The sequence below is a fragment of the Panthera uncia genome, chromosome D1 (assembly GCF_023721935.1).
Source record: "Panthera uncia isolate 11264 chromosome D1, Puncia_PCG_1.0, whole genome shotgun sequence".
Taxonomy (NCBI): Eukaryota; Metazoa; Chordata; class Mammalia; order Carnivora; family Felidae; genus Panthera; species Panthera uncia.
The window spans coordinates 28,737,581-28,765,322 of NC_064808.1; the positions used below are offsets into that span (position 1 = coordinate 28,737,581).

General features: G+C 41.1%; 1 protein-coding gene across 3 annotated transcripts in view; it reads left to right on the top strand.

Annotated features, from left to right (window-relative positions):
- Positions 1 to 27,742, top strand: part of MPPED2 (metallophosphoesterase domain containing 2) — a 173,519-nt gene that overhangs the window by 65,040 nt on the left and 80,737 nt on the right. For all 3 annotated transcript variants that reach the window (XM_049648870.1, XM_049648865.1, XM_049648877.1), the window contains exon 4: positions 21,472 to 21,697. In XM_049648870.1, coding sequence (XP_049504827.1) covers positions 21,472 to 21,697 — 226 coding nt within the window. The remainder of the gene's footprint in view (positions 1 to 21,471; positions 21,698 to 27,742) is intronic.

Here is a 27,742-nt window from a genome sequence, read left to right on the forward strand (position 1 = left end):
TGGTGGTGATGATGGTGGTGGTGGTGGTGGTGGTGGTGGTGATGGTGATGGTGGTGGTGGTGGTGGTGGTGGTGGTGGTGATGGTGATGGTGGTGGTGGTGGTGGTGGTGGTGATGATGGTGGTGGTGGTGATCATGATGATGGTGGTGATGGTGGTGGTGGTGGTGGTGATGGTGATGATGCTGGTGGTGGTGATCATGATGATGGTGGTAATTGTGGTGATGCTGATGATGGTGGTGGTGGTGATGATGATGGTGGTGGTGGTGATGGTGGTGATGGTGGTGGTGGTGCTGATGATGGTGATGATGTTGGTGGTGGTTGTGGTGGTGGTAGTAATCAATCATGATGATGGTGTTGGTGTTGTTGTTGTTGTTGGTGGTGATGGTGATGATGCTGGTGGTGGTGGTGGTAGTGATTGTGATGATGGTGGTGGTGGTGATCATGATGATGGTGGTAATTGTGGTGGTGATGGTGATGATGGTGGTGGTGGTGATGGCGAAGGATGAGCACTGCACGTAGTTAGTACTGTGTTAGAAGCTGTCATTTATGAGTTTCTTAATTTAGGGAAAGAAAACTGGTATTTTCATTTTCTCATTGCATATTTTCATATTTTTCATTTTATGAATCCTTTCTTCACAGAAAGCCTGGATTCAGAAAGTAATGTAACCACAGAGCCTGAAAATGACTGGTATATGAAGTGACAAATGTATCTTTAAACTTGCATATTTAGCACTCTGGAGGGGAGGAAAGTTGTGATTTTCCTATAAAAATAGGTAGAAACCAAAAATATATGTCTGTCTACATGTTTGTAATGCTGATACAGCTTTTGCTTCTGGATGTTTTGTTCTTTGAGAAGGCCTCATGAGGGTCAGGGATGGCTACCTTCACGTCTGTGCCCTTGTGCAGCCCTGACTCCAGTGAAAGCCTCCTAACCCAGCGTGCAAGGGACTGGAAAGTACAGTTAGTCAAATAGTCAGCTAAAGTAGGAGCCTGTGACAATGATAAACATGTAGCCAAATATTTTTATTTTAACTTACAGCACACGGATGCACATGTTGGGGCCAGTCTTCTGCAGTCACACTGAAGCCTTTCCTTTGGATGTGAACATAGTGATTAGAGGTCAACACTGTCTCTCTTGGGCAAATCACATGTATAACTTATTATCTTTATCTAACATTCATCATATTTATTGCGTTTTCCATTTTAGTTTACTTATTGGCAAGGAAAGACGTAAAGATCCTTGCAAAACAATCTGAGTACCGAATACTTCTAGATTTTTATGATTCTTTTCCCCTCACTTTTTTTTCAATATTTATTTTTGAGAGAGAGAAAGAGACAGAGAGAGAGGGAGACACAGAATCTGAAGCAGGCTCCAGGCTCTGAGCTGTCAGCACAGAGCCCGAAGTGGGGCTCGAACCCACAAACTGTGAGATCATGACCTGAGCCAAAGTCAGACAACTGACTGAACCATCCAGGCGCCCCTCCCCTCACTTTTTAAAGTCCTGTCATTTACTCCTTGAACAGTGGCAAATTTATGCCATTTTTTAATGTTCCTGTTTCATCATTTTAAGTAACACACAATTGTATTACGTAATTATAGTAAAATGTACAGCTGACAGAAACTAGTTTGGGGGAAATGCAGGTGACTCTGGGATGCCACACATGAGAACAGAGGTGCATAGGTGTCACCAGGGATAACCGTGGCTGCCATTAGTCAGTGCACTGTGGGCAGCAGTCACCATGTGTCTCAGAAGGACTGCTGAGTGTCAGTTAAAAGAATGTCTATTATTCCTAGAAATATCTAAAACAGACACTATTAGTAGTTTCTGGTAGTTGCTCTGTAGCTTATAATTCATCATATACTCTTTTAGTACTTCCTAGATCAAAGTTCTTTTTCTTACCTATGGTTTCTGCGTGCCTTGCAGATACTGAAAAACAAAAAGTTGCAGATATAGCCCACTGATAGGGAACAGGAATCTTTCACAACTCCATGTTCATGGGTGTGTCTTTCATTTTTATTTTAGTAAGTCAAATGCTTCAAAGACTAAGATTCCATAGTCTAAGGTATTGGGAATATACATGGTTTTACTAAGGTAAATTTGGAAACTCCCTTTCCCTGTACAGGAGGAGAAGGATCAGGAAACTTAATCCAGACAGTTCTTGCTGCCCTGTCTTAATTCTCTTCATCAGGGTGAGCAGGGTTGAACTTTTGGAACAAGCTCTTTCCCCTCACATTAGTACCCTGCTCCAGCACCTAAAGAGAGAGAAACATGCCAAATGAGCAAGAACACAGCCCAGACAGACAGGCTCATACTTCAGTGGGGTGACTCCCACTTCTGGACTTGAATAGTTCAGAGTTTCTGCAGGTTGCCTTCTTTATCACATATGCAGCATGTATGGTGTTCTGCACATCCTTTTCTAAAATTTAACAAAGCTCCTTGATATTACTGGTTTTAAAAATCTCTTTCACCATATATGTATATGTTCGAATCTATCCTTTTTAAAAAATGTGTGCTTGTGGGCATTAGGAAAAGATGCCCAGTGTTCATAATACCATTTGTATATACCCTGGTGTGAAATATAGATGCACACCAACTAACAATAGCTATAAAAATGAAATCTTGCACAAGCTGGGCCCTGCCTTCCCAGTCAGCAGGAACAATGCTTTTGGGGTTGAAAAGAAGCTTTATCACTGGGGAGGTGTGCGTGGGGGGCCCTCAGCTCGAGAAGTGGGGAGGGGGAAGTGCTGCAAATTTTAGTATAATGCATAATGTTGAAAGAAATTTTATCCCATCATAAAGATTAGCAGGCTGTGTAATTCAATTTAAAATTGGTCGGCGTGTCCTGACTATTATAAAGCCTTTCTTTTTTTGTTTTATCACCATTCCATTATTTTAGGTCATACACCAATATAGAATGAAACATGCAGCCAAACCATACAAAGTCTCTTTCTGTGGTTCCACCCATTGGAGAAATTGTTGGTGAACGCAAGAGATTATCTTAAAATGAGTTAAGAAAATGCTTGCTCAATTGAATGCCTCCTTGTTTTCTTTCTTACTTTTTTTTTTTTTAAACATAAAATGAATTTCTCTGGGCAAGCAACCATTGAGAGTGAAATTCTTTTAAAAGCATTTGCTGGACACAGGGCTTGGTTCTCAAAACTCCAGCGTTAGCACTTATCTGCAGTATCATGGGCATTACTGTGCCATTGAAAACCAAGATGCAGTAGCTTATGTTAATGCAAGACTGACAGACCCACATCTGATGGCAATTACCCATACTGGGGGGTTAATAAATGTTCTTAGAATTACTGTCTTTATTTTCTTTATTACAAGAAAAATGGGCAGCTTTCTAAGCTCTGCCTCCTGCTTCTTGCTCCAGTCTTGGTGACTTGCTAATTAACTGTTTTGGTTCCAGTGTTTCATGGGCTCTGCTGAGTTTAATATTCCTGTTAGGGAAATGTTAAATCCTTTGGCCAAAGTAGTAGAAAAAAATTAAATGAATTCAGCAAACATTTATCCAAGTGCTCTTTAGGAACAAGAAACGAGGAGCTACAGAAATAATAATAGCGAGATTTGGATGCGCCAGATGAATGTCTGAGAAATGAATGCATATTTTCACATTTTTTTGATCTATCAGTGAGATATCTTAATTTTTATTCATGTTCTTAGGGATTTCCAGCCCTGAAGCACTTTGTTAGGAAGGGTCTTCATGCCCCTTCCAGACTCAGTGGGAAAGATGTTATGATTGATTAGTAATGTCTGCCATGTTGTAGGGTGAGGAGATTCATGGTTTAGTGTCATTGCTCTTTGGTCATGTTCATGCTCTCTGTGGTAGACAGAAAATTGCCATAGTGAAACGTATGCCTGCTTTATTTTAACTCTTGATAACCAATCCACACTTTCAAGTATCTCCATTAGAAAGTTCCTGAAATGACTCTCACCTTGGCTTGGTGGGATTTTTAAGTTTCCTTCACATTGTAGACTGTTCTATGTCTGTTGTGGAGGTTCTTGGCATATTGTGGGGAAAGTTGGAGTCAGTATAGGAAGCAGGCAGTCAGGAAGACAGGAAAACACATGCAACTGTTGTGTCCTGTAGGATTTAGGAAGCAAATTAACCTTGGCTTATGATTCTAATCCATACAGAATTAAGGTTATCTCACCATTCTTATAGGAGTTAACTTATGAAGCTTTTTGCATATCTATTTGAAAAGGAGTTAATAGATCAAATCAGTGAAAAGGAGTTAATAGATCAAATCAGTTTATCCTCTGGTATGTCCTCCAGATCTTGAGCCATGCAGTTTCCCAAGTTCAAGTTCATGCCTTCTCAAAATGACTGCTTATCACAATGTTCCAGGCAGATAGTTAAAAGTTGAGTTTCTTGAGGGGTGCTAACGTGACTCACTCGGTTAAGCATCTAATTCTTGATCAGGTCATGATCAGGTCATGATGTCATGGTTTGTCAGATTGAGCCCCACATTGGGCTCTGCACAGAGAGCACAGAACCTGCTTGGGATTCTCCCTTTCACCTTTTCTCTGCCCCTCCCCTGTTTGTGCACTCTCTCTGTCGCCTCTCAGTAAAAAAAAAAAACATTAAAAAAAATTGAGATTCTTGAAATCTAGCTTAGTCTTATGAAATCAGATTTTCTCCTGGTGGATCTAAATAATTGGGGTTTTAATGAGCTCTTCTGAGGCTTTACTGCCAGTTCACAGCCACCGTTCTTACTTATGACAGTATCCGTTGTCAAGTTCAGGGATGCTATTCTGCAAGCTCTCATCACCCGTAACAATAGGCTATTCTTTTCCACTATGACCTGTGTATTTCAGTTACTTCATCTGTAAAAGGGGATAATAGTTCCTACTTCATATAGTTCTTGCAGAATTAAGTAGGTAAATATACATATAGTTATTTAGGACGGTGCCCAACAAAGAATGGGTGTTATATGTGCTGGTTCTAAGCCTCATAATTATCATCATCATAGGATTTGTTTACAGGAACCCTGAGTATTTGTGCCAAAGGCAGCAAATCACAAATCAGGATCTCTTACCAGGCTCTTGTAAGGAGGAGTAGAAGGTATACAAATAGCAGTGTTTGGGAGAAACACTATTAATTAGGCATGTGGAAGTGTAAACATAGTGAGTTAAATCAGGAGGCTTTTGGCTGCAAGAAACAGAATAGCTTGAACAGCAAAGGACTTATTATCTCAGATAACAAGCAGGCTGGGAGCAAAGCATTGGATCTGGTCATTCAGGGGCCTGGGTTCTTTCAACATCCCTTTCTCCTGTCCTCATATGTTATCAGCCTTGCCACTAAGGTTGGAGAGTGACTCGTGAAGTGCCAAGCACAGCATGAAGGCATAACATGAAGTTTAGTGGGAAAAGGGGTCATTCCTTCTTGGTGTAGGTAGTGTCCATTTCCCAGAAGCCTTCAGCAGACTGCCCCTCATGGCTCACATACAAGGATTGGGTGACATGCACCTCTTTAAACCAGTCGCTGGCAAGGGAAAAAAAAATCACCAATTCATCAGGATCCGTTCACCTGGGTCTAAGAACAGGCCCACTTTTCGTAAACACATGGCTTCCCCAGGGGCTGGGGTGAGTAGGAGGGGGATGAATACGTGAGCAGTGAGTATACACACATTCATTCCAATCTTGTACATTTTTTACTTCCCACACAGTTGCTTCAACATTAGACCCTTACTTTGCTTGTCTTACTGAGGCAAGAAGTTGAATGGGGCACCTGGGTGACTCAGTCGGTTACGCATCTGACTTCAGCTCAGATCATGATCTCGAAGAAGTTGATTGAACACATTTTAGAAAGATTTTCAATCACAAGAGTAGGTTTTGAAAAAAATATACTTTAGTTAATTTTCAGCTAATCAATAATAGAAGATGGCGGTATTTGAGTGTTCTCATGAAAATTGAAATTTTAAAGAACTGCGTGTTTGATAGAGTGATCTAAATATCTCTGGTGTGTGTGTGTGTGTGTGTGTATGTGTGTGTACACACATACGTGCTTCATGGCTCCTTACATTATGTTACACATGATTAGGGAAGTCTGTTTCTTATGTATCTTAACTGGTAATTGATGAAGTGATGGGCAGACCGAAAATGTTGACTGATCCCTCTCAAAGACCCCTTCCTTGATTGCCATATTTCGGTAGATGTCCTGTGTTACTCTCTTTCATGGCACTTGCTAATTCTTTTCCTATCATTTATCGTAATCTAAGTCAATAGATTTATTAACTATTGTTAATTTATTAACTGTTTATTAACTGTTGCTCCCAGCTGAGCATAAGCTCCACAGGGGCAGAGATCCTTTTCTGTTTTGTGTGTCATTATATTCCCAGCCCATATCAAGCATACTTGACTGTCACACCCAGCAGTCCCAGGGAATAGTGACTGTTGTGGAAAGACTGTGACCATTCCATGGGCATTCTCAAATCTCATCCTGACTTTTGAGAGGGTCAGGGATTTAATGAGATTTAATGGGATCTAATAGGATTTCTTTTCCTCAAGGCTGCTGGATTAGGAAATTAGGTTATGACCTGACTTTGCAAGAACTTTGAAATGAGCTTTTAAATGAGCTAAAAGGGAAAGGAAACTACAAAGTGGGTGAATCTGAGACTGTGGAGTTGAAAGTGAAATGCCACGTGACAGAGTTAAAAAGTAAGAAAAGTTTAACCTAAAGAACTGAAATCTGGCCAGACCTTCCTACTAAGGAATTAACTGTACAAGATTTGGATGGGTTTGAATAGAAATGGTTGGTGTTCTTGGTTGGGGTGAATTATGTTAGAACTTGCAAAGAGGTCTCCTTTTCCTGCTAGTGTGTCTAATCTCCAGTTCCTGGCTAAAGCACTTCAAAGAAATTCATTTTTTTTTTTAATTAATGAAAATAGTCTTTTTTTCAAAAAAGTTTCACCTCTACTTTTCAGCACTTAACTATCAGTGATACTGGCCTTATTTCCCACTCTGAGGAGAATAATCCTAGTGGAAAATGTTAGTATTTCAGAGACATACAGAAATGAATACCATGGTTGAGATAGGCCTGTGTATTATATGAAGATAACAGTCTGGAAAATTTTTTTACTCAGAACTTTGAGAAGCCACCTTGGTATTTGATATGAAAAAGGGGTGCAGTATTGGCTGAGAGTAAGCAAACACAAGCCCTTAGCTTCTGATGGAAAAAAAAATAAGTAGAAATTGGATGTTAGCCTCATGGAAGATCTTTACCACTTGGGTTTCATCAAAGGTGCCTCACTGATAGTGTTGGAAACAGAAGAAAAGTTTGGAAGGACAGTGGCTGAGTCCAGAGAGATCATTTTTATTGTCTTAAGTTATTCTCTGATTTAAACCCGCAGTTAAGGTTGCTGAACAGATGTTTTCCATGGGTCCTAAGGAAGAAAATGGCCTTAAAATAAAGATTATTCTGACAGTGAACTTTGAGTAGTCCTGCGTGTCTATGAGATATGAAGAAATTAGTGGCCATATGCCCAGAGGGCTATTGGATGGTACTTACAGGTAGTGGCAGGTTGATTTTAGGAGCCTCTCAGTTTCTCTGAACCTAAATTTCCTGATCTGTAAAGCAAATCATTTAAACTGTTCCCAACTCTGTAATTATATGATACGGTAGAAAAGGAGAAGGTAGATCTGCAAGATTGGGGGGTCCATCTTGCAGTTAACTCATTGGGTGACCTTGGAGGAGTCATTTAGCCTTGCTGGGTCTTAGTTTCCTATTCCATAGAAGGACTGGTTCTGATCTCTGAGGACTTTCCTAGGTTAGAATTTCAGTGAGCTTGGAATTAGAGAAGAGGTCGGGAGCACCCTGCTGCCTCTTGATTTTTATGTAGGAAGCAAAGGGAAAAAGCTGGCCCTGAAGTATGTTAGCATGGATTCTTTCATCTGACCCAGTGACTTGGGGTCCTGAGAAGATGCACACACATGTCCTGTTTGGCCTAGGCAGTAGGCTCATTTGTAAAGAGTGGCCACGGGAAAGCCAGCTGTCAAAACAGCAGTGATTTGCCTGAGAGGCCTATGGGTAAGAACTTTCAGATGAAGGGATACAGTGAAGAAGAAATACAGGCACCTTCCTCAAATAACGAATGGCTATTCCATTAACTCCGCTATTGATTATCTCCTCTGAGCTACCCAATCCTGAGAACAAAGGTTGGAAAAATCTTTAAATGGGTAATGGTAACCATGCAACAATAGTAATTCCCTTTTGTTTTGAAATTGAAACACATCATTTGTATGATGTGTGTAATTCATTCTTTCATTTATTCATTCATTTATTTCTTCACTCGCTGAACAAAATTGAGTCCTATGTGTGGGCCAGTCTCTTTGCCATACCCAACAACAAAAAAAATGTTTCCTTAAAGCACATTTCTAAAATTGGATTTACTTTCTCAATTGTAAATGAATAGTATACTTTGTGATGTGTACAACTGGTGTTAGCCTAGGATATAGGAGACAGGATTTGTTACAGTTTAAGGCCATCTGGAATCCAAAATTGAGGCACTAGCTATTCATATCTACATGATTCTTAGCCAGGATAAAATTATTTCTTCATTCATTTATTTGACAAATAATTGTTGAAGTCTACTGAGAGTGTAAAGATGAATAAAATGTAATCTGACCCTCCTGAGGTCCACAGGCAAGTGGGAGAGAGAGAGCCCTGTAGACATACTCTCATTCTATGAACTACAGTGCTTGGCAAACTCCGAGCCCAGGGTATGAGTGGAGAAGTGGCTGAAACGGCCAAATCATGAAGAACTGCACGTACTACACAGGGCGTTTGGCCCTTGGTCTGTAGACAATTATAGGGATTCTAGGAGGATTTTAAAGTGGGTGAGTGTGTAAGTGTATGGAAGGAATAGATACGATCAGATTTGTATTCTGATAAGATCACCTCAGCTTGAGTATGTAGAATGGATTAAGCAAAGTCTGCCTTACAGGAAGATATTTTAGTTTCCTAGAGGTGCCGTAACAAAATACCACAGACAGGGTGCCTTAAACAGCAGATTTTATTTTCTTTCAGTTCTGGAGGCTAGAAGTCCAAGATCAAGGTGTCAGTAAGTTTGGACCCTCCTTGGCTTGCAGATGGCTACCTTCTTGCTGTGGCTTTTCATGTGCATGCACATTCTTGGTCCATATTGTTTTCTTTTTTTTTTTTTTTAATTTTTTTCTGTAACGTTTATTTATTATTGAGAGACAGAGAGACACAGAACGTGAGCAGGGGAGGGGTAGAGGGAGAGGGGGAGACACAGAGTCTGAAGTAGGCTCCAGGCTCTGAGCTGTCAGCACAGAGCCTAACGCAGGGCTTGAACTCACAAACTTCGAGATCGTGACCTGAGCCGGTCGCTTAACCAACTGAGCCACCCAGGCACCACTGTTTTCTTCTTATAATCATGCCAGTTGAATCAAATTAGGACCCATCCTTATGGGCTCATTTTAACTTATTCACCTCCTTAAAGGCCCTACCTTCAAATACATTCACATACTTGAGGTACTGAGAATGAGAGATTCGACATACGGATTTTGAGGGGATACAACTCAGCTCATAAAAGAAGCAAACCTAAAGGTAGGGGAAATCCACACCTTGTCAGAGGGCATGGGCGTGTATGATATGGGGAGAAAAATGGACGTGTATTTTAACGAACAATTTAAGGCTAAAACAGTATGTGCTCACTTGACTTCAAATGTTCAGAACATTTGACCACCTCTGCTCTTTTTTTTTCTTTTCATTTTATTGTCTTGCTGGGAACTGTGTTCAACAAATGAGTATGCTTTCCAGTTGTGCCAAGATTACCTGGATTCCTTAACATATTTAATTGTATTGTTTAAGGAAAGCTGCAAAGAACACTGTATGCTTTAAACACACTGTTTATGAGAAAACATGGATTTAGGAAGACCAGTGAAAATTTGTCTTTAACTGTAGATTTAAGAGGTTGGGGACTGGATCTCTGGAAACTGGAAAACTACGATGTCTTACTTCATTTGGGGTGCTGTAACAAAATACCACAGACTGGGTGGCTTATACACAACAGAAACATATGTCTCACCTTGGGAAGGCTGAAAAGCCCAAGGTCAAGGCACCAGCACAGTAGAGTTCTGATGAGAGCCCTCTACCTGGTTAAAAGATGGTGTCTGCCCTCTGTGTCTTCACATGGTGGAAAGGGCTGGAGATTTCTGGAGGGTATCATTTATAAGGGCATGCGGGGGCCCCTCCCTCATGACCTAATAACCTCCCAAAGGCCCCATCTCCAAATACTGTCCCACTGTGGATTAGGATTTCAACATATGAATTTGGGGGGACACAAACATTCAGACCATAACATATGAGAAAGGAACATACATGTGAAAGTGAAATAGACCTCCAACTCCACTTCCTGGAACCTTGAACCCTAAGGCCATAATAGACTTTCCAAAAATGCTTTCTTCCTAAGGAATTATACTACTCTGTACTACTTTATTCCAGAGGGGAGGCTTGTGGTATTAGGCCACGATGCTATTCCTAAGGAAAGAGATCAAAGATTTTTGGAACTGGTGTTTCATTGAAACCGAACTTTACCACTAGGAGACTTCGTAATTTCATAGCTCACAGGAAGTCTTCGTAGCTCCTGATTGTCTGGTATTCTTATTAATAGAAAATTTTGCCAGTTAAAGGGTGGAGGGAGAAGCAAAAACGGAAGAGGAAATGAATGTAGTCTCCACTCTCTCCACCTCATTGCTGTCGCTATTGATCAAAATAACCCTCCCTGAGAGATTTCTTTTAAAATTTTATCCTTAAAATGCTTCATTAAAATTTTGAATTATAAAATGGGAAAAGTCAATTTTATTGGATCCTAAATTTTGCTTTGTGCAGCGTCCTGTCCAGAATGTAAATTATTAAAATTGACATAGGATGTGTGTGCAAGGTAATATCCCCTTTCGTGGGCTCTTCTCTAAATTTCAAGATATTCTGTAGAGTGGATTAGATTATACAGTGAGTAGGGACTCTGAAAAGAAAATAGAATTGTGTATTGATGCCTTCAGAAATATTATTTGATGGCAATAAAATATTCTCTGAAATTCCCTTCAGAGGGGAGAAAATGGAGTTTGTTTGCAGTAATTGCATTTTCTAGCATTTGCTCTCATACTTTCCAATATAAGCCAATTGGAACCTGTGATTTGGTTTTGCTTATTGGCAAAAGTACCATGTAAATTGATCTGTGATGCATTTAAAGAAGATGCTTTTGAAAGTTTGGAAATTGAGATGGCTTTTTCTTATTAGATTTTGAGAGTATTAGGGTTCATTTCTATATTTTAGTCTAATGTAATATTAGCCAAATATGTTCTTTTTCAATTTAGTTTTAATCAAGTTCTAGAAGACCATTTTCATCCAGCCCCAGTGGCGCTGTTAAGGCAGAGATTTTATTTCCACTGTCAACCCTCTGCTCTGGCTTCTGTGGACCGGCCCCTTGGAATCACTACACACTGAAATCCTGCATTCATCTGTCCAAACGTTATTTCAGCAGGCAAAAAAACAGTATTTATTACAAAATGATTTTTTATTACTATTTGAAGGGTTAATGTGGAGAAGGGATCTAAAATTCTCTAAAAGTGTTCTTTCTTTTAAAGAATATGGTCTTTTTGCCTGTTATTTTTCTTTAATTTGATTTTCACCATATTTAATGGCCAAAAATATAAACACAGGATTTGCATTTGTTTTCCCAATTATTCAGTAGAATAATTGCCACTTGCTTTATAATTTGCTTTTTAAAGACTTTATGGGGAATAAAACAATATATTCATCAGCTCACCATAGGTTTTTGTCAGTCAACGCTACTAGTTTATTAAAAATATTTATGGAATATTGTTTTAAGGTGGTAAGAAGTAGGAGATGGGCCCCTTACCCTGAATGAGGTTACAATGCACAATGGAAGACAGCATAAAAATGATGATAATAAATAATAATTATCTTTGTGTGTCCAGTTAGGATTAGGTCCTTTAGTGATCACACTCAGTCTGCATTTTCCATTCTGTAATGCAGGTTGTACCATTATCCTCATTTTTTCCGATGAGTAATATGAAGGTTAAAGAGCATGTTTTGAGTTTGAGTTTCACAGATGATAAGTGACAGAACCAAAAACTTGGTCCCATATCTGTCTGACTCCACAGCCCATGACCTTTCCATCATGCCATATATCCCTACTTTCCAGTATGTTTGAATGATAGAAACATGCACACAGCTGGTTCAGATGAGCCTTGACAGTGTCTTCACCAGTTCTTTTTGTGACTGTTCACTGGAACCCTGATTTGGATCCAGTTTTCTGAAGCTTGAAGAAGTAGATTGAAGGGTAATTAAGGAGATAGTCTTAGCTGTTCAGATGGAATTTGTTGTATGGGGTATAAATCTTTCTCAACAAGCCAAGCCTCCATTTGTAAGGGAGAGATTGGATGAAATACTGTGAAGAAACTACCTGTGGCCCCAGCCAGATGGTAACACTCGAGTATAACTGGAACTGCAGTTCAGCAGACCAGTTACCGTCACGTCTTCATATGTAGAATGTGCCATATTGGTCTGGGTGAAAACTTAGTGATACTCAGTTGGGAAACAACGTGGATATTGCCATTTGTTTTTACTCCTTTGTGACTGCCTTTTAAAATGTGTGAATGTGAATGTGAATGTGTGTATGTGCCTGTGTGTGTGTTTAAATCATGGAAAGTTATGTTAGATTAAGGTTATGGTTGAGACTGGAAATGCATGCAACACCGAGGGACTGCTGAGCAACGGTGAAATCTCTAAGCTGGTGTCTTTAGTAATTATGGGTGCTAACAGCCTGCTCCCTCGTGGTTTATACTTCCCAGTGATTTACCTGCCATCAGTGCCACATACTGGTGACTACTGAGGTCCAGAAGGGGTCTGCTTTCCTGGGTGGGGGACGGGTTTTTGTCTCCTTTGTGTGGATTAAGGCTTACAGCATCTTCCGGTGCCTTGGGATTCTTTTCATGGAGGAGGCTGAAGAAGAGGAGGGAGCGTTTCAGCTGTGGCCTCTTATGCTATCCCTGATTCCTGCCGTGAACCACTGGGCTTTCACTCGGCAATCCTCGCATTCTCCTGGGTTTCCGGCTCAGCCCTGACATTATTGTAATATAGTTTTCTGTGTTTAATATTTCTTAGACTTGGTTTCCCATTGCAAGCATGGAAGAAACCCTAATGCATGAGTTTCAGAGGAGAAGGTAGCAGTCTGAACCTGCTGTGTGGCTCCATCAGCAAGTGTGAGTATTAACGTTAGAGCTGTCAGGACTTGTGAAAATTAATGGAGCCTGACGGGGGACAGACTGAGGTCAGAGACGGAGCTTTGCCCTGATTGAATGTTTCTGGTGGCTTCGCAGCCGAGGCAAGTGAGTGCAAACCGTGAGCCGAGAGGGATTGCCGGAGGTCCATTCATTCATTTATCAAGTAGGCAGTGGGCATCAACTCATGCCAAGCATTTTTCTAGATGCTGAGGGAACAGTGGGGAAAGGTGGGCTCTGCCCACTTATGACTGACAGAGGCCTCCCCCTGCCTCCAGGCTCAACTCAGCCCTGCCCAGCTATCAGCCCCTAGTAATCCAAGGAAGGAATGTAGCTGACCTATCTCCTTAGTCCATCCCGGAGCCTCAGTTCTTCCATCCTGTGGCCACTGGTATTTTTTTTTCTTTCATCTTCTTGCAGAATTTTCTGCTTGAACAGTTTTCAAGCCCAAGTTACTCTTAGTCCTCAGTGGAATGGAGAGACTTCAGGAGTTTGAACATTTTCCCTCTCTGCTGGAGTCATGATATTAAAAATACAATAATAATGTTAAACAGAAAAAAATGCTGCCTTTTATCTACCTTGGGGTTATAACAAGGTCCTTTTATAACACTGGCATTAGGGAACAGTGTCTTAAAACAGGCCCCTGACACTGCCCCATGCAGGCTGAGGGTTTCAGAAATGTGATTGAGTCGTAATATATCTCTTTTGTTTAGAAACAGTCCCACGATAATAGGTCTGACTGTATATCTGTTTTATTCCTTTTTAATTTCAGTAAATTAGTTTTTTTTCCTAGCACACCGGTGAGGGAAAGTCGGCCCGAAGGCTATGCCTTGTGAGTTTGATTTTCCTGGGTATCTAGAAGCTATAGCACATTGTCTTCCTGTCTTGTCATCTGTGTGTTTTCTTCTTGCTGCGTAGTAAACTTTATTTCATATGAGCCTTATGCCACACACATTTTTGGCTTCTTTATATATTTTCAAAGTCTATCATTTAGGGGTTTGGAGGGGAGTGGGCATAGAGATTGGAGGTATTGAAATTTGTCAAATACATATTTGTTACATAACTAGGTTTTCTTTTACCCACAAAACCTTGCAAGCCACGTTTGCTTTGGGTTGCTCTCCTTCACAAAGAACTACTGCCATACTCTGGGTTTTTGTTTTCCTCAGTTTTAGCAGAAATAAATAGGAGATAGCAGTCCATCAGCCTTGCTCATCAGATCCCTGATAAAAAATGGGACATAAGGAAGGCGGTTTTTGGCATTAGCCAAAACCATTTTGGTTACCCCTATTTTCCATACTTGCCTTTCATAAGGAGTGAAGAACGTGGGGTGGGAGGCCGTCTTCTAGCAGGTGGCAGGCAGATTCCCAAGAGAAGTGACTATTCTGGAATTGACTTTGGATTTTGATTTGACTGGAACTTAAGTTTTTTAGTGGAATACATTTTATAGTGATTTGTGGCAGAAAACTAGGTCACAGTTGTATAATACTTAATTTTGAGGGACATTAACTTTTATTGGTGGCGGCGGGAGGGGCAAGCTAGCAAGGAGTCTTGTTTAGCCAGAGCAGTGCTGCTATATGTTTATTTTTAAATGGTGATACACACGGGTGCTGGTCCTCACCACCCTCCTTACTTCTACCTAGTCTAAGTCACATTTCTGTTTTACCTCTCCAGTCTCCGTAGGTGTTTGGATTTATTACCTTGGACTTGTATTCTGTCAAAGTCTTATCTCAGTTCTCAGAGTAGAGCCAACACGTTTTTAAATTCTATGACCCTGCATAAAGTTGGTTCCCTTCTCCTTCCCAAGGCCATGACCTTCCCTTCCTTGGGTAGGCTCCCAAATTCTTCTGGGAGCTGGTGGGTAAGAAATTACACCCACAGCTGCAGTAGCATGTGGGGAATGCCTTAATTGAGCCAGATGTGTGTCGTTGCAGTGTGAAGCTGAAACTGCTTCATGACCCCTGGAGGAGAAATCCATGACCCAGCCAGTTTTATTTCGTGATACAAACAGAAAGGACCATAGCTGCGTAGAGCTAGAGAAAAGGATCGCCCTATGTGGAGGAATGCTATGAGGAGGACTCACGTAAGGGGCAGGTCTTGAGCCAAACTTCCTAAGACTTAAAAATGTGGGATCACCTGGAAGAAAAGTAGCACGGGAAGCAGAAGCGCTATTCTTGTCCCACTGGTGCCTCCATCTTGGCCTGTGGTTTTGCTTAGCAGGCGGCAGCACCTCTCTGGCGCTCCGTTTCTCCATGGGTAAAATGGAATTGGATAAACCAGTGGCTTTCTCTTCACTATTTTTAAAGCAGGGATAGCCCTTCACAGGCAATCTTTCCCCAGACTGTAAAGCGAGGGCAAGCATGGCCGCTGTGGTGAGCACGGGAGCAGGTCTCTCCCTTGTGCCCTGATCTCTCTCCTCATCACCCTGCTCCAGCTGCAGGGAGGCTCACGGAAACACAGCTCTCAAATCACCAGGTCAGGCTGGCTCTGAAGATCCTGCTGGGTCCATGTGTTGGGATTCATGGGAGCCACTTTAAGTCACACATTAAATGTCCAAGGTTTGGTAAGGAAGGGAGGCTGACTTTGGCACGGTTCGCTGTGTGTCTGCTTTAAAGTTGTTGCGGATTATCAGACATGCGCATAGCTGAAGATCCTAAAGTTTTCTAGTCATTCTGTTCCCCTCTTTGTACTCCTAGAAGAGTACCCCCAGCTGATTCTATGAAGATATTAGGGATATTCCAGATGAACAGTCACTCTTGAGAGATGGTCCCAATCACTGGTTATACTATTCGCTTGGGAATGCAAGACTGATCCTGGCAGAGTGTTTGGGAACCAGTAAATATTAGAAATCATACAGAATGAGAGAAGCAGTGTGTTCAAGGGACACACTTTGCCGGGTGAGCCTCATCTTGACAGAAGCAGCTGGGTTTGCCTTGCATGCAGGTGGAAGGCCTCATAGGTCCGCTCGCCATCCCCTCTAGAGCCAGATGCCTTCATGACTCTAATAATAACTTTTGTTAACTTGAAGGACACCTTAGACCATGCCAACTTCTGCCTTTGGAAAACCAAAGTTCTCTTTCCATCTCAGATGCTTTTCCTTGGCAATAGTGACATTGTGCCCTTGTGACTGGGGAGTGATCCGATTTGTGGATAAACTAATATTTTCTTGGATGGCAACTGGGAAGGGTAATCATTGTAATAATTACTGTATCACAGCTTGTATCTATTGAGTCATGACGTGTTAGAAACTGTACCAGTTCTTTACATGCAGCATCTTGTTTAATGTGCACCAAACCTTGGGGGTGATATTATCATTTCCCCCATTTAGATGTGAGGAAAGTCCAGTTTAAAAATGGTTTGTTGGAGATTTTTTGGCTAGACTGAATTTGGGGGCAGAGAATAGGACACTTCAGGAGGCTTAAACTGAGTAAATTCTGTGTAACCATGTGTCTCTGGAGGACAGTGTGACAGTGGTTTAAACTTTGTCATATCCCAAGATGATAAGCTCAGTTCCTGTAATTCTCCTAAGGAAGCTCCTGGCAAATCATACAGAAGTTCATTCATTCTTCCACGTATTCAGCAAATACTGTGTGTTTCCATTTGGAAGGTATTGAACCGGATACTTTGGGTCAAATAAGGAGCCCCAAGCCATGTTCCATGCCATCAAGGACTTCACAGTCGAGGGGCAGACAAATCACGTGCAAAAAGCAAAACTAAAAAATAAAAATGGAGTAAGAAAAATAATTAACTTGCACTGATTGCTTATTTCATACCATGCATATGCTTTAGAAAGTTTATCTCACTTTATCTTAAACACAGGGTTTGAAGTGGGCACAGTTATTATCCTCATTTTGCTAACACACTTGAGAGAACATAAGGACTCTGTCCAAGGCCATGCAGCCAATGTGTGGTGAAGCCTTCAGCAGAGTCCCTGCTCTTAACCTCATGCTGCCTCCACCGTTTAAACTGTAATAGTTGAGAAACTGGTCTACAGAGAATAGAAATGTGAGACATACAGTAAGGAAATACTAAATAATATACATAGAAGTAACGGTGAAGAGGGAGAGTGTAATGAGTCCCCTGAAAACAAGATGGGAGACAAAGGGAGCTGAGGAAGAAGAGAAGGGAGAGAGGAGATACCGAAGAAAGAGAAGGAGAACCAGGGACTGCAGCAGCTGTTATCAAGAGAATAGAGACTTTGAGGGACAGGGATGTCACTGCAGTGTGGTGTGATCTGTGGAGACGAGAAGTGAGAAAATATCTTGGCTTTGGCTATTAGTAAGTTTTTATTGACATTCTGGGGAAGCTTTGGGAAGAGAATAGAAACAGAAGCCAGATTGCATTTGGTAAATTCTGAGTAACCATACATCTCTAAATTGCTGGTTCTAATAACAGAGGAGACCATCAGGCAACACAAACATGGTAAGTGGGCCAGGTGTGAGAATTCATAGGGAGTGGGAAGGTCCGTGGCCAACTGGAGGTCTGTATTTCCTAGTCTTTTGATTTTCCAAAAGTAGCTAGAAAATCAGAATTTTTTGCATGGTACATCTTGACTTCTAAATGTTAGTTCAGGGGTGCCTGGGTGGCTCAGTTTGTTGAGTATCCAACTCCCAACTTTGGCTCAGGTCACGATCTCATGGTTTGTGGGATCGAGCCCCACATCAGGCTCTGTGCTGATAGTGCAGAGCCTGCTTGAGATTCTCTCTCTCCCTCTCTGTCTGCCCCTCCCCTGTTCGTGCACACTCGCATGCTCTCTGTCTCTCTTTCTCTCTAGATAAATAAACATTAAAAAAAAAATAAACGTTCACTTAGAAAAACACACACACACAAAAGCACTGAGGGCCCAGTGTAATACATCTGTGGGCTGTATTTGGTCTACCAGCTGCAAGCTGGAATCCTCTTTCCAAAAGTTTAGATGGGAGATGAAGAAGCATCTCAAAGAAGAAGCATGGTTTAGGATTGTATGTGTGTGTGTGTGTCTGTATTTGTGTGTCAAGGGCTGCTTATTTTTGTTTTCTTGCTTGCTTGTATTCATTTACTTGCTATAGACGTCATTCTGCCATATTTGTGAATTATCTGTATTATGATTAGCTTAGTTTTCTTTAAGTCACCTCTTATTTTATATGTAAAAATAGAAAAATAAAAATAGAGATGAAAAGTAGAAACGAAAAATGAAGCCATGTATCATTACTTGTACTGTTACATTATATTTTTCCAGAATGCATTTTTAAAACCTACTTGACATTTTGTCAAAAGTTCATCCCCATTCCACTTAAAATAATCGCGTATATCGCTAGTAGAACATATACTATGTCTTGGGAAAGATGAATGCTTAGGGTTCGTTAGGTCATTCAAAGCAAGAATTTCTCCATGTTAGAATAACTGTATATGGCCTTGGTTTTTTTTATTCAGGCAGGTCAACTTCAATGGCCTGATCTGAATAAAATGGATAAAGGCAGGCACCTCTTTGTCTGACAATTTTTCAATGATGCTATTTGAATACCAAGAAGTTTGGAGCTTGACTGCAGAGCCTTCCATATTAATATAGCCTTGGGAAAAAAAAGCCTAAATACCATCAAGTAACAGGAGATTTGTCAGCTGTCCTGGTTACACTTTTCATATAAAACATAAAGGTCGGAAGATTATAGATGAAAGGTCAGTTCAGCTATCTATCTCTATCTCTATATCTATCTCTATATCTATATCTATATCTATCTATAGAGATAATACCTATAAATATAGAGATAGAGATAGATAGATATCAGGCATGTATCAGGTATATGTCAGGCAAATATCAGGCATATATCAGGTGTATATCTCATAACATAGGTAACAGAGGATGGAAGTTGGAAACTACTATTGAATTCTCAGAAAGAGATGAGTTTGTTGGCAGTGTGTAAATATCATCACTGTTTCTTTGGCTGTTCATTCTGATAGCTACTTCTTTATGCTGAGTCTCCAAAATTTGATGTAAAAGACACCGAAGAGGACTGTCTTCCTGAGGAAGATTTACTTTGCAGCGGTTTTACTTTCTTAAAATAAATGGTTGGAAGGGGGAAATAGACTTCTTTTGCCTTCTCAGTCTCATCCATGCCATTCCCAAACCAAAACTTTAAACTGGAAAAAGCAAGAAGCCAAGCCCTCGTGCAAGGGCAGTGGTGCATAAAGAAAGGTTTACAGTGAGTCCATCATCATGAAAGATTAAAGGGGAACTGGGCAGCTGTAGCGTGACTTGTACAAATAGAGTTGCTCAAAGATTCGTGCAGGTATGACCTGCCTTGATACCCATTACTGTCCAGGAGAATGTTTCAGCCCATTCCGGCTTTGGGAGCACAGGTGATTCTGGGGGTGCAGTATCAGGCCAAAGGGGGTCACAGAACCATGATGTTAGAGTCATGAGGCATCTCACAGATTTCCAGTGTGAGCAGTGTTGGAGATTTACGGCCTGTTGATACATCTTTCAACTGTATCTTAAGTGCAGGATATCGTCATTCTGTCCAAGTAGCTTGCAACATACGTCACAGCTCCTTATTGCCTTATGCTAGTGCACATTATAAACGCGCAAAAACACACCTGAGAGAGGCTTCCTATTTTTTGTGAGCTCTTCAGCACAGCCTTGTGCATAACTGAGGCCAAAGTCATGGCACGTAGTATCGTGCGCTAGTAGTCAAGCATATCCATTGACGCTTGGCCGCGATGTTTGCGGTTTCAGCTTTCTGCGGTGTTATTTTCTGACTGCTTTCATCTCTCTGTTAAGCTTCCCCATTAGACCATGTGCTATGTATGCAGTTTCATTACTGATAGAAACCTAAACATCCAAAGCTAAAGAAAACAGCATTACAAAGCATATTCTGGTGATCTTAAAAATCGTTTCAATGTTGGCAAATATGTTTGCAGCGCGCTGCTGAGATTGCGGACTTCATGGCGTGGTCTCTGCAGTTTGCATTGCTGAAGTCCATGTACCTATGGCAAAACTTGCCTCCGCCCCCAAAATATAATTTTCTTCCCCACTAAGCTTCATTAATTAAATCATTGACTCTGGCTTGCTGGTAAGGACCAATTCTTACAACAAGTGTATCCAATTTCCTGCTAGTGGTAACTTTCATTCTTCCTGGAATAGCAGGAAACATTAATTTTGCATTGGACCCAGGAGTCTCAGGAAGCTGGAATTATAGGCACCATTGCCCCACCCTTTTCTCCCCTAAAATAGAATGAAATGAAATAAAATGAGCAGCAGCTCTGCAGTGAGGCTTGAGGGATGGGTAATGACAAAGAAGAGAAAGGGCATTAATTTCAGGATGGGGACAGCTGCCCGGCACTATCTCCCTTTGGATTTTGGTTCTTACAGCATCACGGTGAGTTATTAATATGTATGATCTATACTTTATTCAAACATTATAAATCTATGCAGAAGTCTGGTGTTTGGGTTTTCCTTTATAGCTTTCATTCTTCTTCCCAGAATTATCTCATTTTGATCGGGAAACTTTTGCATAAAAAGCACACACCGAGAACTCACATTTCCATACCATAAATATTAAAAGGGGGTTAAGCTTTACAGTTTCTTCTCCCATCCCAATGGGAGGAAAGTTAGCCTTCTAATCAGGGGGCCATTATTAATGTTCTTTTTATTCACAAGCCAAAAGGTAAACTTTAACTGACAATATGAAATTGTACTACATAGTTCCTTTCATTTATGTAAATTGTGGAATGCTTCCCTATGTCATGTCTTTTGTATGACATACTATAAATACACTTTTGAAGGATGTCCTGCAAATCAAGCGGTTATCTGAGCTGTTAAGAACAGTTGGTTGGCTTATTTTTTGAGGACCAACCAAGTCCAGACCTTTGTTAAGGATTGTGATTAAAGTGTTTTTCTCTGGATAATTATTAAGTACGGATTTGTCACAGTATACATTCATCACAGTGAATCTGTAGCACAGAGAAGAGGGAAATGGAACAAGAAAGCTGAATGTCTTCTTAGTAGCTTTTAAGCTTCTTAGCAGCTTCCTGTCTCCTGTTTATTGTCATTTTTTGCCAGCATAAAGGCGTAGTCATAAATTTTGGTTCCCATGGAAATATAAAGGAATGTGTGAGCTATTTCACTTGGGTGTACTGTCTGCTAATCACCCAGTCTCGGCTGTTGTACTTCGTGATGGGAAATGAACGTGCTAATTGGTACTCTTTTTTCTTATTTCAGGAAACCTGCCATATGAATATAAAATAGTGATTGCTGGGAATCATGAACTGACATTTGATAAAGAATTCATGGCAGACCTTGTTAAACAGGACTACTACCGTTTCCCCTCTGTGTCCAAATTGAAACCAGAGGACTTTGACAACGTTCAGTCCCTCCTGACAAACAGTATTTACTTACAAGACTCGGAGGTAACAGTGAAGGGATTCAGGATATACGGGGCACCTTGGTAAGTGCTCATTCGAACAATCTTCCCCTTCGTTTTTTTAGCTAAGAAATCCTGGTGCAGACTTAGGTGCTTTCAATGCAAAGGATAAGAGCGGAAAGAAACCTTATTGCTGCAGTTCGAACATGACACGTATTCCGGCACTGCTGGAAAGAGTATCGCTTGTTTTCAGTATGGTGCGGATTTCTTTAGGCAAGATCAGTAGAAGTGGGGCTTTGGTAGGTGTGTATATGTTTATGCGACTGAGGCTGCGTGTGTGTCTGTGGAACACAGGAAGATTTGGGGGAAGGTCACTGTGTTACTCTTCATGCAGATGCATCTACTCTGAACATTCCATCAGCCTTAGGTAACTCATTTCCCTCTCATTTCATACTGGACGCATTCATAAAATATCTTGCTTAGATTAGGGTTTCTAAAATCTTGCTACACATCAGAACCACCTGACCAACTCGGAAGAAATACGGATTTTGAAGCCATACCCCCAGAGACTCTGATTCTCTTTCCTGAGATAGAGCCCAGCAATTTGTATTTTTAAAGCTTCCCAGACGAGACTGATGTGCAGACAGTTTGGAAGTTGCAGGTTGAGAGCTCAGCACTAGAATGCTCAGCACTGAGCTCTAGACAGGTTGAAACAGGTGCATATTCTTTGGGGCCAGATAGGAGGCATTTTGATCTTGTCTCCGTCATTTGTCAGTTGTGTGGTTTTGAAGAAGTTAATTCACGGAGGATGAGCCTCCATTTCTACATCTCAAGACAGTGGACATAGTACCTACTTTAGAGGGTTATGAGGATTAAATTAGGTGGCGTTTGTAATGGATATGGAAGAATGCCTGGTCATTTGCCAAGGATAATGATTATCATTTTCTGGCCTTGGTTCTGCCACTGAGTATTTGTGTGAACTTGAACAAGTCACTTAGCCTCCAAACCAGTTTCTTCATCTTGAAAATGGGAGTGTTAGACTAGAAGATCAACATCAGGGGAGTCTTGGATTTTTATTTATTTATATATCTACTTTTTGAGAGCTCCGTATGTATATAGAGCAGAAGAACTAACTTTACCCACCCAACTTGGAGAAGTATCCCAGCCCTGCCCTAGGATTTGCGGCTAAGACTGCAAGAGGACAAACAGCATGACTTCCCTTTGGCCATCTCACTCGCCAGTTTGGTTCGTTCTCTGTAGAATAGAAAGTTGAGATATATTCTCAATAGTTGACAATTTTTTTTTTCTTTAGCTTTACTAGGTGGTATCCAGAAGGGCTGTTGAGTGAACACAGGAACTATATTTTATTTTAAAATCCACCTGGCAATGATGGTGAACTCTTACTTGAGTCCTTGCTACATGGCAGGCATTGTTCTAAGTCCTTTTTTGTCTTTTATATCCTTTTCTTCTAAATGCCTTTAAGAAATGGACGCTGTTGTGATTCTCATTTGGCAGGGGAAAAAAACTCAGGCACAGAAAGGTTGAGTAACCGCGCAGGGATCACACAGATAGTTAGTGGTAGCTTCCTAATTTTGAGTCTGACTGTGGGGTGCATGGTGTGACTGAGGTGGTGGTGGTGGTGTGGCCACTGCAGTGGTTATATCCAGCTGTATTAGTGTATATCAGTTAATGTTTGTTATACATGAGAAGGTGGTAAAGGGCAGGAGAACAAACCGTAGAAATTGGTCCTATCAAACTACGGTAATCTGAAAACTGGTCTCAGGTAACATAGGGTGTCCATATTAGCATTTCTGAGCAAAGGGCAGGAGAGGGAGCTTTTCCAGCCTCACAGCTCACGTCCTAATGACTATGCAGTAGTTGAGGAATGACCTTTGATTGACAGAGAAGCACTACATGGAGTTAAGCTCAGTTTTTTAGCACCTGAAGATAATTTTTGAAAAATTTTCGAAGGCACAGAACGTGGAAGGCCGTTCCCGAACAAGCCGGACTTTCAGAGATCTCCGGATTGATAGTTCCTTGGAATGATGATAACAAACAAACTCCATTATCTGAACAGATGCAGTTCTGTTGAGGATAGGGTTTAGCTAACCCAGTTGACGGCTGTGATGAACGAGGGAGTGACTTTGGATCCACAGGCAGATCTTGCAGCATCTCAAGGAAAAGCAAAACAAAATAAAACAAACAAACAAAAAAACCCCACATAGTAACTCAAATCTGTGATATGATGGAGGCATAATCCTTTTCTGATGGTACAAACTTCAGACGTTTGTATCTGAGCTGAATTGGTGTCATTCAAAAATTGTTTATTTTAATATTGGAGAGGGTAGTTAATCAAGAAAATAGGCAGGATGAGCCCTCTGAAATGTTATCCTGGAGTTGTCTTTATACATAATTTGTTGGGATTTCCAGAAAGTTTAATCTATCACCTGCCTAGCATTTCCTTGCAATGAGGGAGATATGTGTCACCCATAGGAATTGCTGGTACTTTGACTTGTAACTAAGAATACAGAGGTTGATGAAAAGCAAATTTCATTTTCTAATTTTTTTTTTCAACGTTTTTTATTTATTTTTGAGACAGAGAGAGACAGAGCATGAACGGGGGAGGGGCAGAGAGAGAGGGAGACACAGAATCGGAAACAGGCTCCAGGCTCCGAGCCATCAGCCCAGAGCCTGACGCGGGGCTCGAACTCACGGACCGTGAGATCGTGACCTGGCTGAAGTCGGACGCTTAACCGACTGCGCCACCCAGGCGCCCCGCAAATTTCATTTTCAATATGTATTTTGGAGCTGTCAGTCATTTGGATCCCACTGTGAAGGTATTTTGTTAAAATTAATATTCGCAGGAGTGCTGATAATCTGGACACTGATTTAGGAATCCCTGCATTGGCCTTTCTGTGCCGAAAACACAGATATTCCTAGTTCTATCACTTATTCAGCCCTGGCACCCTAGGTGAATTTCTGAACATCTCTCTGCCCCTGTTTTCTCATCTTTAAAGTGGGAGATGTCAGCATTACTTCTTTCATACAGTTGCTATGAGGATCAGTGAGTTAATAGTGCATCCACAGCACCCAAAGATTTCCTGGCATAGAGTAAGCACTTAATAAATGTGAGCTAGTACTCATAGGGGGGCTGGTCTTTCAAGTTTACTTCATACTTTTGTCCATCGTCATATGAAGATTGTTACACCAGGAGTCAGATGGGGTGGGTTCTAGCGTTAGGTCAGCCTCTGCTGATTGAGTGGCACTAGGCAAATCACTGAACGTCTGGTTTTGTAAAACAGGGCCAACAAGGTCTGCCCTGTTTTCTCTCAGGCACCACTCCCTTAAATGGTCACCAAAGTTAGAATTTTCAAAGAGTATCCATATTTTCAGGAATGCTTGATTATTTTAATATCTTGTACACTTTTTAACCTCTTTCACTATTAAGAATTTGACTTACAGGGGCGCCTGGATGGCTCGGTCAGTTAAGTGTCCGACTTTGGCCCAGGTCATGATCTCATGGTTCATGAGTTCAAGCCCTACATTGGGCTCTCTGCTGTCAGCACAGAGCCTGCTTTGGATCACTCTGTCTCCCTCTCTATGTTCCTCCCCCCCCCAAAAAAAATAAAGAATAAATAAACATTAAAAATAAAGAATGTGAGTGGAAGCAAAGTTTAGGGGGATTTATACCAGAGCTACCACTTTTCTTCCTTCAGAAGTTAGGATTTTCCATCCCTGAGATTCACTAGTGGTGAATGTCTGCTTAGTACCCATTAGTTATTCCAACCCCAAAATAACGTAAAGTGGTTTAAGTTTGATTTCCATGCTTGATTTCCAATGAATTTTGATATGACTAGTGGTCTCAATTTCAAAACAATCAAAATAACATCCGTGATCCCAAGGATTTCCATTCTGTCACCGGTTTCTCAAAGGTGATTGCCATCCAACCAGGAAGATAGAAGACAACTCACGTATTTAAAAAATGTGGATTGTGACTCGTGTTCAGTACAGAAAAGAAATATCAGTCCACATTAATTACAGTGTTTTAACTTGTAGCACAGTTGAAAGCTTCCTAAAGAGGGAGAATTAAAGCAATGTCTTTAAATTTACAATTTAGCAGGAATTTGTACGTGGAGACTAATTTACAACACTTTAAAGGATTCATATGTGTTTGCAATAGGAGTGCGCCATGGTACTTCTCAGATCCCCAAGGGAGAGGATCTGGATGTGGTTAGATGGGTCTGGGAAAATTCAGTGGCCTTCCTATACTGAAGAAGGTGTAAGTGGGCTACCTTGTCCTGGAAGAGAGGTGATCCCTTGGAAGGAGGTCAAGAGCTGACTGGTTTCAGGCCTGCCTCATGAGACCTCATGGCAGATTTTGGGGTTTCTGTGTGTATTCCTTCACCATCTTGTTCTTCTACGAATCTTGAAGAAAGGAATCAGCCATGATGTATTACCTTCCTTGGGAGTAACAGTTCAGTCACAGCTTTTCTTAACGTCTCCTGTATTGCTTTTCTCTCATTCTTTGGGGGAGGAGAAGAGGGTCTTGTGTTGCCAGACAGGACTTTAGTCCCATGATGGGAAAGCTTGTGGATTTCTCATATCCATCGCATTGCTTCTCTGCCATCACAATGGTTCCTGATTTCCTCTTTGTGATCACTCTCAGTTCTGTCTTTTCCAAAGGCTGAGTATGGTTTGAAAGAGGAGATGATATTTTAATCTGTGGTCTGGCCAGGGTAGAGGGGAGGTAGAATTTTGAAATCATCTTTGTATTTTTGGTTATTGTATCTAGAGCCAGCATCTTAACACAAGTAGGTTTCAGTAAACTCATTTGTGGGACCAGCCCCTTCCTTTTTTTTTTTTTTTTTTTTTGTGGGGGGGGGTGAGGGGGAGGGGAGGCATGGGAGGGGTTTCAATTGCTCTTTTGATACTAAGATGCTGTGTAGAAAAAATCCAGGTACTAATTGATCCAGAGCCAAGCTGCCAAAAGTAAAAAGTCCATATTGCTCCGACCCGAGCAGAGCAGTTGTATTGTTCAGCAGTGGCTTCACCTTGTTCCTCCCTTGAACAGAAATGCAGGGCTGGTCTCCCGTGGCTTTTAATGAATATGAGCAGGGCTTCCCAATGTCCAGGAATTTGATCTCTATGCTGACCAAGGGGTCAGGAACAAAGAACGCACTTTTTCATGTTAGAGTACACCCAGGTGTAATTTGTCAGATTTAGTAACTGTGGAGGAAGTGCCTTAACTTCTCCAGCAGGAAAATTAGATGGGGCCTAGACAGTGTAATTCTAAAATGGCTACAGTACCAAGAGAAAGCCCATTGAGTTGCATCTGCAAAGGAAGCGTGAGTGGGATTTTTTTTTTCCCTCCTCCCTTCCCCTCATTTCGGATCACAAACATGTTGAGTTCATTCATTCATTCATTTAGATGTAATTTTCTCAGCATTTTTAAAAGTGGGAGTTAAGTGTTGATTCCACTCTCTGCAGCATTTATAATTGTGTTTGCACAGAAATAGCTACAAGGTTGCTCACGTTTCCTTGTTCTGATCAGTGCAATAGTACTTTATGTTTACCCTGTCAGAAAAGCTTCAGATGTTTTTATTTCCAATTATAAGTTTTGTAATGCATCATGTATTTTGCTGACAGTCTTCAAGTTCTTGAAATAGCGAACAAATTAACAGCAGATACTGAGTGAGAGGATTAGGAAACCAATTGGCAACTCATATGATAGAATTCAGATATGGGGATGGGTGGAATGGGCTCATTTATTTTATTTTCACAGTCATACTTTGTAATTAACTTGGGCCAAAAAAAAAAAAAAAAAAAAAAAAGGAAGAAAAGAAAGAAACACTCCACGTTCAGCAGGAAAGTCTTTTCACGCTAAAGAACAGGACTATACCAACAATCTTGGTTCCTACCATCATCTCAGGGACTCCAGCTTTGATTCAGGAGGGTTCAGAAAGGTATTGGCATGGAAAAAGGCCTATGTGTGTGTTAAACAAATATGCACTCTGCTTTTACATGACTCTGTTTAAAGGCCCAGGCTAACATTTCATTTTTCTTGGCACAGAGCCCGCAGACTCTCCCATATGAAACCAATGGGTGTTCTGCCCTGATCTAGAGTTACAG